The sequence below is a fragment of the Rhinolophus sinicus genome, chromosome 12 (assembly GCF_057876585.1).
Source record: "Rhinolophus sinicus isolate RSI-liver-muscle chromosome 12, RSI-T2T, whole genome shotgun sequence".
NCBI lineage: Eukaryota > Metazoa > Chordata > Mammalia > Chiroptera > Rhinolophidae > Rhinolophus > Rhinolophus sinicus.
The window spans coordinates 31,053,704-31,069,505 of record NC_142512.1 but is presented as its reverse complement, the minus strand read 5'-3'; the positions used below and the strand labels follow the sequence as shown (position 1 = coordinate 31,069,505).

Here is a 15,802-nt window from a genome sequence, read left to right as displayed (position 1 = left end):
CCCTAGGGCCTCCGGAGGTGGCAGTGGACAGCGAGAAGTGGTCAGATCCTGGATTTGGAGCCCATGCAACTAGGAGGAGGTGGCACCACTTATCTCGATGTGAAAGGCAAGGACAGGAAGCTAGCGTAAGGGCGCAATCAGGAATTCCACGAGGGGCTGTTAGGCCTGAACTGCCTATTAAATGTTCCCATACAAACAGTCAAGTGGACAGTCTCATACAGGAGTCCGGAGCTCATGGGGAGAGGTCAGGCGGGAGGCAGGAGTGTGAGGTCATCGGCACCGAGGTGACAGTTAAACTCTCGGGACTAGACGGGGCAGGAGGCAGAGTCCTGGGATGCTTCAACATACAGAGCACTGCCAGAGGCTAAGAATCTAACAGAAGAGAAGGAACAGCAGAAAGCATGAAGCAGGAGGAGAAGCTGGGGGCAAGGTGTCCTGGGACACTGGACTTCAGATGAGCAGAGTGCCCACAGGAAAGAAGAGAGGCCAACTGCATCAAAATAAAGCAACCGTGGGCTGGTTCCTGGTCCCCAGGGCCCCAGCAACAGAGATTCCGAGGCACGTCTGCTGTTCTCTAGGACAGTGCTTCTTAAATGTAAATGTGCGCCCAGATCACAGGGAACCTGTGAAAGTGCAGTGTCGCCTTCAGGGGGTGTGGGGAGGAGCCAGAGGCTCTGGGAAACCGAGGCTGGTCTGGGACCACATCTCAAGTAGCAAGAGTTTAGACCCAAACCTTGAAAATCAACATAAGCACAGTCATGACTGGGGGAATGAAATGGTCAGGGAAAGCTCGGAATATTTTTTCCACCTTCTTTCCTCTAAACACAAATGCAGTCCTTCTTGCTACACAGCCCTATGGACGTCAATTTCTCCCCAGGCAATTTTTTTTTCCCTCCATTAGGTTCTTGAGGCTTCATGACACCCAGGAGATATCTATGAGGTCTTTAGGAACCAAAGCAGTGAGTCCTAAAGTAACACCTCAAGTCGATCCAGCTAAAGTCTAGATGTCCCCAGATGGGATATCCCAACAGAATCACAGCCTTTTGGGAGTGACCAAGCCATTCCTGTGACATCTACAATGCTACTCCTCCAAATCTTTGAAGATTTGGAGGCCATGTTTCTCCTGAATTCGTTCTCATAGCCTGTTTCTCCACCACTGCAGCTTCCAGATTCGAGCGATTACCTTCCTCTTTTGTCAACCACCTTCACTCATACAACACACGCCACCTCTTATTCCTCCAAAGAACCACTAACATAGGGTGGCTGTGTATAGCAGACTTTTTTTTTTAAGGTTTGGGGGTCGCAGAGGGTAATAACAGCACAGAGCAGAAAACAACTTCAAACTCAATTGTCAGGCATTGCCATAAAATAAGTATATCAGCTACTTCCTACCATAGGTTATTTCTCAGAGGTGTGCCCTCTAAGCCCTAGGCCCCCACCTGCCCCTCTCTCTCCCTTTCTGACCCCTCTTCACATCAGACCATCACTGAACCTTTCCTCCTCTTCGCCCCCAGCTGCTTCCATAAATTCAAACCCCCTCCTGCTTTCTTTCCCGGGGTATATATCCCTCTTGGTCTCTCTCTTCCCATCCACACTGGGGCCTTACTTTCCTCCACCAAGGATGCCAGCAAGTTGCTCACACCCCTCTGGGTGAGAGCCGGGCCTCCCCAAATGCAGGGCACACCAGTGATCACAATGGCTTTCTGTCCTTCCCACTACACAATCAGAAAAGGACACTTGTTGCAGTGAATCAGCAAAACGCATGCGGTCAAAACAGTCCAGCCTGCAACCTGTTTCCAAAAAGCCTATAATTCCAGAGAAGCCAACATCTGCCAATATTTAAGCCAAGTGTCAAAATGATAAACACTGCTTAACAGATCTTCCTGGAGAGAGGCTACTACAAATCTTCACACTTGTTTTCCTTTTGAATTCTTAATACCTCCCCAAAGCACCATTTGTTCACCCTCATCGGTGACCTCTCGCTTCTCTAAAAGAGTTTTCTTTTGCACAGTCCCTCAGAGAGGAGAAGCAAAATAAAATAATCCAACCAGTCATCTCCCCGTAATTTCGAGTCAGTGGTGAGCACACGAGTCTCTGGGCTTAGCGCCCAAGGGCACACACAGTCCCCAGAGATGACTACCTCATGCTTATTTGTCCCAGCCCCCCTGTCTGTCTCCTGGGTACCATGGCAAGGAGGTGCAATAAGGTGTCCAAAACTGTCATTTCCCATTTCCCATGTGTAAGGGGCTGTGCAGGCCAGCATTTCAGAGGCTGGGTCCTGAGCCTGCAAATGGCTCCTACGCACCAGCTCTAATCACGTCCGTGCCCTGCTTAAGTCCTTTGACAGCTTCCACTGAGCACAGAATGAAAGTCAGTTCCCCTGTGACAGCCAGGGCCTTCCGACCTGGCTCTGGGAGAACTTTCTGTGGCCATCGCCCGTCATTCCATATAGCTCAGATACTTGAGTCAAGGTCAAAAGTGGCACAGCCACATGGGCTGACGTTCTCCAGCACAGGGTCCAAGGAGTCTGAAGTCTAAGGTCCTTTGATTCGTGGGGAACCACACCTTCCTGCTTTACCAGTGGGAGCCCCCAGGGACCCTCGCACCAGCCATCCTGCCCCCACTCATGCCCACCGCCCTCCTAACCCTCTTTCCCCATACTTGAAACCACATTCCATCTTGGTTTCCCCCATATCTCCCTGAATTTCTTCTCAGCCCCAGCAGGTTCCTCTCCTCTGTTCACCTCTGAGTGTTCGTGTCCCAGATGTCAATCTGGGGCCTGTTGTCTCCTAACTGCATCTCATGCCATCTGTCTAAAGCCCCAGTCTGCACTCCCCCGTTTGAAAACCTCTCTCGATTGTGCGCTACTGAACACAAGACAAAGTCGAATGCACTCCAGTCCTTCTTGACCTTGTGCCTGTCCACCTCCCAGACCCCTTCCACCCTGCGCTTAGATATTCTGAGCCGCCTCTCATTTCTTCCACCAAAGAAAACAAGGCCACGTCCACCCTTAACAGCCTGAAGTCCCTGATTCTTTTCTAAACCACTTTGTGCAATAGCCATGTGCTGAGTTCTCTGTCTGCCGCCAACGCTGCGCATGGAAACCCAGGCAACGTCTGCAGCCCCTGCACGTCACCCAGTCCCAAATACATAGCCCTCAACAAGTAGTCGCTGTGTGCCAAGTACTGTGTTAAGTGCCTGATGATGAAGTCCTTCATATTATCCTCATAAAGTAGTTCTTTTACGTTATTATTTATCATCTAATATAATAATGGAAGGAACGGTATTTATTGTTACCCCCATCTTATAGTTGAGGGTCCTGAGGTACAGAAATGTAAGGAAACTTCCCCAAGGTTACACAGCTACAAAAGGGGGAGATGCAAAGCCAGACAGTCAGCATGCTTCATCGCCGTGTGACACTGCATCTGAGTAAGAACATTTTAAATGAACGAACCAAATTATCCACGTGACTCTGGGGCGAGTGAAGGTAAGCGCCACTACAGGTCCTTCTGGACCTGGACGTGAAGACGCATGAAATGAGGGTGAGCCTGGAGCCCAGTGCAGTGGGCAGGGTGGGACACCAGCCTAGACACAGACACAGCTTCCCAGACATGCTAACTTTGCCTGGGTCACTGCGACTTACCTTCTCCTGGGCAGGGCACAAATCACAGGAATGTCGGCACTTCCACCACGACCGGGGAAGACAAGCCAGGCCCAAACTGACCCGGGGCCAGCATGGCAGGGTCTAGTAACACCCACGTCGAATGAGGCAGGGGAAGGGTCCTAGTTCAGAAAGGCTGGGCAGGTGGACACCTCGAACCCACAGAGCAGAGCTAAGGCCAAAGACCAAAATCAGAGAACGAGGTGAGGGCAGAACCCCACAGGCAGCTGGAGCAGAGATCCTGCCTGCCCAGAAAGAGCGTCATCATTGGCTAAGGACACTGGTCCAGCCCACCCAGCGCCCAAGAGAAGGAGAAGATGGGGTTGGCACCAGCTACAGGGCACAGCTCCCAAGCAACCCATTCAGGGGTGACACCTTCTCGGGGCACCCTTCTCAGAATCCTGGGACTCACCATGGGCCCCACTGTTTACATTTTAAATACCATGTGCACAGTAGGTGAGTGGAGCTGCGCCCCCCCCACTCCCCCCCCCCCCTGGGGGGAGAAGAGCCGTAGGTGAAAGGTTGAGGTCACCTTACACCTGAGTCTCTAACAGAACCTCCATCCAACAGCCCAAGCTGGGCCAGGACCAGCATCCAGTTTGGTTTTATAACGAAGGACCATTCAAGTGATCGCACTTTCCCTTCAAATAGCCCGAGCACAGCACTCACCCGCATGGGCTCATCAGGGAACCCGGGTTTGCTTGGGCTGTCCTGGCGCCGGGATCTCAGGAGCTGTTTGGCCTGCTTTTCAGTCAGAATTGGGGAGGCCCCTGAAAAAGTCAGGACAGGGCCTTAGGGACTCTTGGGGGCACACGAGTTCACAGTGCAAGGCAAATGATTAGCAAGTTCAATTTCAGTCAAAACACAAAAGGTCTTTCACAGGGACCTGTCCCAAGGGACATGGCATTCCAGAGGGCTCAGACAGGAATACTAAATTGTTTCTAATACGGTTACCTCAGAGCCAATGCCGCACAACAAATATATTTACCTATTGCAATGGCCCATTTCTTTATAAGTGGGTGTTAATTTAATACGTTTTTTCAAACATATTTTCTTCAGTTTTCTGGTCAATGTGTTTCTCATCACTTAGGTTTGTTTTGGTGGGATTTTTTTTTTAATCCCCGATACGCTAAATCAAATTAAAGTTGTTATTGGAAGATGCCCGGTAACGAGATTACGTTAAACTTGATCATCACACATGGTCCCTCAAAGAAGATATTATGATAATAACATTATATTAAGTTTTGATAATCACATATGAACTCTAAAATAAATCATCAAATAAAAGTCTATCGAATTTTAGTGATCTCATATGAATTCTAAAAGGAGGTATAGCTGAACATCGATTGGCATTTTTGGGAATTAGTGTTCAAATACATTTCAAGATTTAAAAAAAAAATGTTTATCCCTAACAATAGTGATTCTGGGAGCCTGGTCTAAGAAAAATAAAGCATGGCATTATTGTACATTATACATTGACATATACTTTTACAAATAATATACATCTTATTTGAAATGAAAAAAATAACCCACAAACATAAAATAGACTTCTTTCAGTTTATCCGGTCAGCACAGAAATACGAGTAAGCTGTGTTTTTGGAGTTAATGCTCACCTGAGAAGAAAGTCAAGGTAAGAAAGAACACAAGCAGAAGTAATTTCTTCATCCTGCCTTGGTTCCTCTCTCCGCCTGTTGCAGAATGAGTTTCACCCCAGTGAGCCAGCCTACTTGAAGGAAGCCACCTCTGGCCCAAGGCTTGTTTATGCTTTGACTAACAGCGCTTACGGTATTATGCTAAGTACATCTGACTCTGAGTTTTTAGTATGACCACGAAAATAGTTTCCTCTGAATTCCTATGAATGTCCATCCTGAGGCAGGAAGTTATCCCTTTCTAATATGACTTTCAGAGCTTGAATTTGAGAAAGCAGCATGTGATGTTCATTTCACTTAAACAGATATGTATATATATATATATATATATATATATATATATATATATATATGAGTACATCATCTCGTCATTTATGAGTTTTCATCTGTAGCTTCAGCGTATGTGCCTACTATTTCACTGAGAAATAATAATCTTGTATTTGCATATTTTATGACATTTTCCCAAAGCCCATTCACCAATCTAATCTGACCTTCCCAATAATTTCAGAGGCAGACAGGGAAATTAGCAAGGGGCTTAATAAGAGTGAAAACATTTTTTTCACCTAACTTTGGAGCCAGAAAACCCAGGATCCGCGTCCTGGCTTCACCTCTTTCTAGCACTGTAACTGTCAGTAAATCACTTCCCCTTTCTGAACCTCGGTTTCCTCTCCTGTGTAAAGGAGATGCCAGTACCTCCCTTGTGAGGTGCGACTAGGATGAGGAATAAGGTATGAACTGCATGGCAGCTAGCCCTAGGCCCCATGATGCATTCCCATTTTCCAAATAAGGAAGTGAGGTTCAGACAAGTGAGATATGTCCAAGTTCACACATTATGGACGCTAAAGTAGAACCAAATTCTTCTGTTGTTAAAGCCTAGTACTCTTCCCATGGGCCCCAAAAGGACCTCGTGCAATACACTGTCAGACTACGAACAGTCTTACCCCACGCTTCAGTCATTTTTACAAAAACAATAAAACCTCAGTAAGGTGAAGTCCTTTTAAATTCAAATCATGTATCAATATCACATCAAGATATTAAATATGTATTATAAAAATATGTCTGGGAAGTATGTGGCATTTATTTGGGATAAAATTCTCGATTCTGAGAAATGATCTAATGTTTCTGTGGTTACTTTGTCAGCTCAAAAGAAAACAATACCCTATCTGTAGTTGTCTGAATTTATGCTAATGTTGTGTAACTGATATTAAACCTCAATGTTCTGCCCACTCTGTTGGTATAAAGACAGTCTGGACAGATTTTAAACACAAAAAAAATATCATGCATTGTTAACAAAGTTGCCTAGTATATTAATTTGCCCAAAATTAGATTGGTTTTATGTATTCTGTCACTATTAATATCCTTGTTTTCCCATAGTTTTCCTATAGTCCCTCCTATAATTTTCAATAACTTAGTAATTTTAGGAGCACTATTTTAGGGACATACATTTGTCACATTAAACATCTTGTGCATTGTTTTTTTATGTGCATTGTCAACTTGTTCATTTCTTTTGTTCTTTGTGGTTGGATCAAACATAACTGTATTGTTTTGTTATATCAAATAAATATCTTCTGTGAATCAGAATGTTTTCTATTATATTTTATTTAACATTAAATATCCAAAATATTATTATTTTAACATATAATCGAGATAAACAAACTATTAATGATATATTTCACATTCATGTTTTTGTACCAAGTCTTCAAAATCTGGTATGTATTTTACACTTACATATATCAAGTGCTCACTAGTTACATGGGTCTTGTTGCACCATATTGACTGGCCATCTCTATTACCACCACTGAAGTCTAAGCTACTGTTATCTCTCATTTAGCTTCCTGCACCGGACTCCCAACTGGTCTCCCAGCTTCCCTCTGTTTGCTTCAATCCATTCTCCATGCAACAGCAGTGATGATCTCAAAATAGAAGTATAAAATATAAATTGGACCTCATCACTTCCCTGCTTAAGAATTATTTATCTCCCCACTGGACACCAACAAAATCAGAATCCTTACCATGCACTATAGGACCCTGTGTTATCTGTGCCTGCTGCCCTTTCCAACCCCACTGGGACCACTTCCCTCCAGTTCATTCCAATCTAGTCACACTTAGTTACTTTCAGCTTAACAAGCTCTCTCCCGCCTCAGGACCTTTGCACATGCTTTTCCTTCTTCTTTTAATGATTAGATCCTCACCCTTCAGGCCTTCAGTTTGAAATTCCTCTGGCTCGGGCAAGCCTGCCTTTACCAGCCTACTTAATAAAGGTTCCCTGCCACCCACCACTATTACCGTCCACTAACCATATGTGTAAATATTGTCTTTATTTGTTTACTTTTAAAAATCTGTCTCCTTCACTGCACTGTAAGCTCTAAGTAAGGTCGTACTACTTTTATAATTTAAAAAGGGGTGGGGGTGGGAAGGAACCTCTGGTGGACTGGAAAGGTACTCCCAGAGAAAGTCAGGGGCCAGCATCCCATCCTGGGATGCTGGTTCAGGGTCTCCGGTGGAGAGGGCCCTTCAGGTGTGATACTGGCAGGGCCATTCAAACGGCCTTCAGCTGGGCTCCTGCGGACTAGAGGAAAACTGAAAGAGCAACGTCACCTTGTTGTGAGTGTTACTCTAGTAGGGAGAATTCTCTTCTAACCCCTACTTTCCTTCCCCAGGCAAAGCCACCCCCAGGCCAATTAAGTAGGTGAGCCAACCGGACTGACAGGAAAAGACGCAATTCCCCCCAAATCCACAAGGTGGCAGAGTAAAGAGCAGAACCGGGGACAACCAAGGTCAGGAGAAAGTCACTCAAGGCCCCCCAAGGTTAACTACTCTAGAAGTTGCCAGAAACTCCAGGAAATCCACTGAAAGTGAAGAGAGATGGTGCTGCAGTGCCTAAGGCTAATTTACTATAATTCTAATTGATCTGGAGGTCTTCATTGGACGCTGGGGCCTAGGAAAGCTGCATTACCAATTTGAGATTTGAGAATATATAAAAGAATGCTACCACCCATATTCACAGCACCCTAACACAACTAACATTTTCACTTGCGTGGGTTTCCCATCGTTTTTGGAATTCTCAAACTGCACAGCTGTTTAAGGATCAGTGATAAAGCTGACATCATTGCGCTCTCGACATCGTCACACTGGATACTCTTTTTAAGAGGACAAGACAGTCATTTCAAATCTGTGAGCTAGAGAAACTTCAGGGACAAGGGACCGTCTTTTCTTTAACTACAGAAAGATGTTGAATCTGTCCCAAGAGACTTGTAGTGTGTCCACATTCTTTAGGCCCAGAGTCAATTAAATAAATTCTGACATCCCTTTTCGTAGTTGTTTTCATCTTTTTTATTATCTATCTCTCCCACTGGACTATGAGCTCTATATTTTTACAATGTACATACAATTATTTTATAATTTTTATAACAGTAACTCCATAAACGGCACGGCACACATACACACATTAATTTGCAAGCACACTGTGCACACCACTGTTAGGTTTGCATTGAATTATTAGCATCGGTTCTTTACAACCACCACTGCATATCTGTGCTCTTTGCCATATGACTTTGCCCTTCTGCTCCTTGACATGGGCTCAACCACGTGACTTGCTTTGGACAATAGGATGGTAGCAGACATGCACAAACTGGGGTATGAAGTGTGCCTGCACAATAAAGTGGGCCCTCTTGCCTTTCTGCTATTGCTACCAAGAGAGCTTCCCCGAGATCGCTGCTCGCCTTCAAGCTAAGTCTCAGAATTAACCCACATGGAAAGTACCTGAGCAAGGAACCAAGTCTGCACAGATGTGCAGCGTACAGTAGACCCACTCAGCCCAGCCCGGCCTAACTCAGCTGGCTCCCAGCTACCACCACCTGAAGCAGAGCCACCACCAACCTGAAGATCCTTGAGATTAAATTATTGTTATTTTAAGCCACTGAGTCTAGGAGTGGTTTGTTATACAGCATTACTCTGACAACAGCTAACTGACACAGGGGGTTCTGCCGGGATGGTTAATGTGTCCAAATCTGGGTGCTGTTGGGTCTGAGTTAATCATAGGTTCCTGGCAGAAGCTTCCTTCAAAAGTAAATAAATATCTGCTACGTGGCCATGTGGTATAATGGCCAGGACGGTGGGTTTGAATCCTAGCTCGGAAACTTATTACCTGCATTACACTGAAGCTGTATGACATTGAGCAAACTTCCTAGCTGTCCAAAATCACTATTTTCTCATTTATAAAAAAAAAAAAAAAGAATTATTATAATGAAAATTACCTCTTAAGGTGTTTTGAGACTCAAAAGAGAAAGCATATGTAAAGTATTTGACAGATATAGTAAGGATCTAATACTTGGAAAGCACTGTTGTTGTTGTTATTGTTGTTATTCCTTCTTCTCTTTGTGAAACCACCCTTACTCATATGTGCATGCCCACCCCAATCTCAGACACATGATAGAAAGTCTGCAAATATCTTTAGAATGACCAAATGATGGAGATTTATCAAATATATATTAAAATACATAATTTTACATGTTGTTGAAATAAATATACACCCTTATTAAAAAAGAAAATACGGCCCCTTCTAAATACAAGTTGATTTCCCCCTCTGTCTCCACACCCCAGGCCCTTGGGTCCCATTTTCATCTCCTCAGTACTTCTACACAAACACAAGCCTTCCTGTTTGGAGCAGCAATACAATGGCAACATGGTTTGGCCTGGAACAGAGGCCTTTCCGGCCTGCTGCACGCTTCCCCAAGGGGGCTATAATTTCTGCTCTGGGCTAGGACACTGGCCTCAACTTACGTCTGCCCAGCAGGTAAGGGGAGTCAAGGTCAGCATCAGGTTCCTGATGGCCAGTGCCAGGCTTCTCGCCAACCTAAAAAGCAATGACAGGAACACTGGCAAAGGTGTAGGAATGTAAGGTGGCCCAAATAAACACAGAGGCACGGACTGACTACATTGTAAAACCGTCTCCAAGGCTACTGTCATGTTACATTTCACTCAGGAAAAGTGCTAGGCCTTTAAGTGGGAGAGAAACGCTCTGGCTCTTCTGGGGAAAAAATACTGGAATATGTGTTGTTTTCTCGGTGGGATCTCAGTTGGGATAATATGCTTCGGAGAGGTTAAGAGACACTCTGGCAGCAGTTCTCAAAACTTAATGTGCATTTAAGAGTCACCTGGAGGTTCACTAGACATGTGAGAAAGCCTTGGAAGTGGAAGATTAAGACAAAATAAACCAGGGAAAAAGCAAAGATAATGCAAGTTGAGGTGAAAAACAGTAACAGCAACTAACAATGTCCTCTGAGAGATAAAGGAAATATTTTGCTCCCGTGAGACATGAACAGGATGCTATAAAAGGGAATATTCAGTAAATAAATCAATTTTTTAAAGTTCTTAGAATACTATAAATGAAAAACTCAGTAAAAAGACTCAAGGCTAGAGCTATGGAAATTTTTTAGAAAAAAATGAGAGCAAGAGAGAGATCTTTAAAAAAGAAACAAAAGAGAAAAAAATACTTTAAAAAGAGAGGACATTTATCCAAATGAGTTGAAAACTTATGTCCACACAAAAAGCTGCACACAGGCGTCTTCCGTAGTTTTATTCATAACTGACAAAACTTGGAAGCAACCCAGATGTCCTGCGGTAGATGAATGGATAAAAAGACAATCCAAACAATGGAATATTATTTAGCACTAAAAAGAAATGAGCTATCGAGCCATGAAAAGACATGGAGAAAACTGAAATGCATATTGCTAAGTGAAAGACGTCAATCTGAGATGCAGACATACTGTGTGATTCCAACCATATGATATTCTGGAAAAGGCAAAACTATGGAGACAATGAACAGATCTGTGGTCACCCGGGGTTAGAAGGGGGGAGAGAGGAGTAGGTGGAGCACAGAGGATTTTTAAGACAGTGAAACTGCTCAGTACGATACCATAATAGTGGGTATGTGTCATTATATATCTGTCCAAATCCATAGACTGTACACCATCAAGCGTGAACCCTAATGTACACTGTGGATTTTGGGTGATGGTGTGTCAATGTTGGTTCATCAGTTGTAATAAATGTACATCTGGTGCCCCAAGATGACAGTGGGCAGGTGGTGCATGTGTGGGCACAAGGAGCATATGGGAACTCTGGATTTCCCACTCCATTTTGTTGTGAACCTAAAACTGCCCTAGAAAATAAAGTCTATTAAAAAGGGAGAGAGACAGAGAGACAGAGAGACAGAGAGACAGAGAGACAGAGACAGAGACAGAGAGAGAGACAGAGAGGAGAGAGGACAGTGTAGGAAGTCCAACATCCAAATAAAACAAGTTTCAAAACAGAGAACACAGAAAACAGAGAGGAGGAAGTCAACAAAGTAATTCTAGAACAGAAGCACATGAGCTGCTAGACTGAAAGGGCCCAGCAAACCTGGCAAAATAAATGAAAACAGACTCATATCCGGGCACATCTTTTTGATCATTCAGAACAGTAGAGAAAATGAGAAGATTCTACAAGCTTCCAGGAGGCAAAAACCAGTCCCATTCAAGGGATCAAGAGTAAGACAGACTCACCCCAGACATCTCTGCAGCAACATTAAGAGCAAGCAGAAATGGAGCCATGTGTTCGTTGTCCTGAAGGGTAACTATTTCCAACTTCGAATTCTATACCCAGATAAATAATCAAGTATGCAGGGTAGAATAAAAGCAAAGATAGACATGCAAGGACTTAAAAAATATGCCTCCCATGTACCCTTGCCCTAAAAGTTACTGGCAGATGCGTTCCACAAAAAAAAAAAAAAAAAAAGAAAGAAAAGAAAAAAAGAACGAAAGAGGAAGCCACGGACCCAGGACACAGAAGATGCAAACAGGAGGGTGGTAAAGGGAAATCCCAGGATGATCACTGTGCTCCGACATACAGGGCAGATGGTCTGGATTGTCACAAGGTGCCATCTGCACCATGATGGGTCGACACAGAGGACAGACTGTTTGGGTGAACCTGGGACAGATGGTTTGTGTTTTGTTTCTCTTGACAACCAAGAGCTGATAAGGTTCCCGCTCCTCCAGCCTGTGCTATTGCCTGGATTAGCGGAAGATGCTCCTTTCTCCCTGACGAGTGCGCCATGTTAACCTTTTGCTAAGAAGTTGACAGAGGTCCTAATGAGCTAAGGAGGGAAAACAGAAAGCAGCCCCTCCCCCAGCCATGTTTTTGCCTGATGTTCAAACTACAGCCCTGCCCACTTGTCCCCACTGTGACTGGCAATCTTTTCAGGACCAAGCCCAGCCCACTGAGTTCCCCAGGTGGGATCTTCTCTGGGAAGCTGGATCCAGACTCTGTCCCAGGCCCCATTCAGCTTATGTCCTCCACCGAGCCTTCATATATTAGTGACTTTACTGCTATTTTCTGACAGGGCCAGGTTTGGCTTGTTTTTCTAAGCAAAATTATATTGTTTAGGGATACCTTCAGGGTTGGTAACACTATAAAGAAAAGCAAGGGAATGAAGAACACAAAGATTAGGATAATGTTTTCCTGACAGGGCAGGAGCAGGGGGCCATCAGGTAGGTTCCCAACGTTTTGTTTTGTTTTTAATAACTTATTTATTAGCAACACAATGTTTTTGCTCTCTCCCAAATGTTTATGATAGTCTTAGTGAGTGGCAAGGTGATTCAATGTGCTTCATTATTTTTGAAAAATCTTGATGAACACTTTGATGCAGCAATTCAAAAAACTTGTTCTGAGTTCATTTTCTCTTAACGCTTAGTTTCATGGTTTTGGGAACTAAACAGGCACTTCAGAAAGAAATGTGGACCCAAATGGAGAACAGGCATCTCTAAATCTGTGCTCCCTTGCCAGTTCCATCTACAATTACACAAAGGTTTCTGTCAATTCCGGCCAGCCAAGGCCGGTCTTCCCTGGTGGCTATCCGTGTTCTTGCTCACTGATTGGAAAGATTTACAGTTTTAGTTTTCAACTAGTAGGATCAAAACCCACAGAACTGGGCATGACAAACAGGTACACGAGCAAGGAGGGTGATAGCTCAAGCAACTGCTGCGACCCCATCTGTGAAAACACCGGCTCTAATTCAAAGGAAAACTTGCTCCGAAAAATACAACTACATACAGACACTCACACACTACGGCCCCACAGGTACTGATTTTCAAAATGCTCAGAAGCCTTCCAGATCTTGCCTGAGAGGTGAAGCCATCGTAATTTGTTCCTGGCTCCCTCAATGGCCCAGCCTTATCTCTGCTTTGCAAAGCCTTCTGGGCCCAAAAGAGGAACAACTCTGTTTCAGTTGACACAGGAGAGAACCATCTAGGTGACCGCCCGGATTTTCCTGGATGTTCTGGCCCCCCGAGGATTTCCCTGGGAACCTCTGAAGTTTATTTGTGAGCCAACAAGGCACCATCAAGTTACCTGAAAAGCAGTATCAAATCACCTTAAAAGGCACCAATTTTAAAGGTACAATTTAATGAGTTTTGGCAAGTATGTACACCTGTCTAAACAGACTTAGAGTCTTCCAAAATACATAATAGCCCATAAGTAACTCATAACCTCACTTTTTAAAAGTATATTCTTTTGTTACCTTTTTAAATTTAAATTTAAACTAAGTTAAGGACTCTACCTCAACTAGGATTCATAAACGACAATGACATTTCCATGTACAGTACAGGCTATCAGAGCAAAAGAGAGGCTAGAGATCTCACCTAACCCTCCCATGTTACGAATGAGGAACCTGAGGCTCAGAGAGGGAACTGACAAGCACAGGAGGACAGAGCTGTGTGAGGGCCAGGATCTGATCCCAGGCCTCACCAGCCCATTTAATGCTCTTCCCATTTCCCGACACTCCCCCTTCAATCGTCACAATCCAGATTGTTAATTACTTTGGCATCGCTCCTCAAAATGTGGTCCGGGAACCAGCAATATCAGCATCACTTGACTACTTATTAGAAATGCAGGCTCTCAGGCCTCTTCCCCAAGAAAGGGAATCGGAATTTACATGTTAACAAAATCATCAAGGCAAGTTTCTTAGAGAAATAGCAAAATAAGGGAAAGTCTCTCATTGATGGCTTAATTTAGATTTAAGGTAACTTGGATGACCAAGTTAAAACAAAGTGCTCTCAGTCCCAACACTGGCTTTATAACATTAAGCATATTTCTCAACTGCTCTGTGCCTTGGTTTTCCTCATCTGTAAAGTGGGGATGATGAACTCAACATGGTGCTGAGCAAGTACAGAGATGGAAGCTGGGGTGTAATAAATGCTTCTTGTTAGGTAGGCCTGTTTCAATACGCCTGGAACTGTGAGAGCTGGGGCTCCTTGCACAGTGCTTGGCACATACCGTGTTTCCCCAAAAATAAGACCATGTCTTACATTAATTTTTGCTCCAAAAGACGCATTCGGGCTTATGTTCAGGGGATGTCATCCTGAAAAATCATGCTAGGGCTTATTTTCCGTTTAGGGTTTATTTTGGGGGAAACACAGTAGTAAGCCCTCAAGTATGAGTTTAATAAATAACTAGCAAAAACGCAGGTAACATATATCAATTTTTGACTTGGATTGTCTCATTCGATTAGTACAGAATACTCTCAAAACTGCCAGTTTTCTCCCTTCCAACATCAAATTTGTGCCAGCTCCCACCTCCATCAGACAGTAAAGAGGGGAAGTTGAGGGTCATAGATAATCTTAACCCACACTGTAAATAATTCATACTAGAACTTTCTATGGCCTGTTCTCCATTTGGGTCCACATTTCTTTCTGAAGTGCCTGTTTAGTTCCCAAAAACATGAAACTAAGCATTAAGAGAAAATGAACTCAGAACAAGTCTTTTGAATTGCTGCATCAAAGTGTTCATCAAGATTTTTCAAAAATAATGAAGCACATTGAATCACCTTGCCACTCACTAAGAATATCATAAACATTTGGGAGAGAGCAAAAACATTGTGTTGCTAATAAATAAGTTATTAAAAACAAAACAAAACCTACCTGATGGCCCCCGCTCCTACGGTTGCAGACATTAACCACCCATCCTCTCCAATGCCCCCACCTTCTTGTTACTCCGCCCACCGTTCTGCCTAAGCCAAACCCGCGTGGTCCCGCCCCTTCCGTCCAGCCCCACCCTCTCCCCAAGGCCCCGCCCCCGGGCCTATCGGCCCTGGCATCCCACCTGACACCTCCGCCCCACCCCAGGCTCGAGCCGCAGGCCCCGCCCCTCGCCCCCCGCCCCTACCCGCGGCCCCTGCCTACCCGGACTCGGGGTGCTTGCGGACTCGCTCGGCCTTTTCACGGGCATCGGTGCCCCCGGCAAGCCGGGAATCGGGCTCCTGCGCGCGGCGTCGCCAGGGTGAGAGGGCGGCCGGAGGCCTGGCGCCCGGAACCGCGCCTCCGCCCAGCGCGAGGAAGGGCCCCAGGAGCGAGCGGGGCGGAGGCCAAGGTCGCCGAGGCCTCACGATAGAAAGGGGGCGCGGGGCGGCGCGGCTGGCGGGAGGGCGAGAGGGGGGCCTGTCGGGGGCCGCACTAGCCCG

At 45.0% G+C, this 15,802-nt stretch overlaps 1 protein-coding gene across 4 annotated transcripts in view; it reads right to left on the bottom strand.

Annotated features, from left to right (window-relative positions):
* The window catches only part of C12H17orf67 (chromosome 12 C17orf67 homolog), a 30,306-nt gene extending 14,645 nt beyond the window's left edge, over window positions 1–15,661 (bottom strand). Inside the window, exons 1-5 of one of the 4 annotated variants that reach the window (XR_016022881.1) lie at window positions 15,525–15,661; window positions 11,853–11,942; window positions 10,093–10,165; window positions 4,331–4,431; window positions 3,644–3,833 (exon numbers count right to left, since the gene is read on the bottom strand). Coding sequence is in view for 3 of the 4 variants with exons in the window: in XM_088802163.1 (XP_088658289.1) it covers window positions 4,331–4,431; window positions 10,093–10,165; window positions 11,853–11,861 (183 nt within the window). In the remaining variant the exon portion in view is untranslated. Of the gene's footprint in view, window positions 1–3,643; window positions 3,834–4,330; window positions 4,432–5,274; window positions 5,434–10,092; window positions 10,166–11,852; window positions 11,943–15,524 lie in introns of those variants that run through there. The other 3 variants (XM_088802163.1, XM_088802165.1, XM_088802164.1) reach the window with 3 other exon arrangements.
* Window positions 15,662–15,802: the final 141 nt, after the last annotated feature.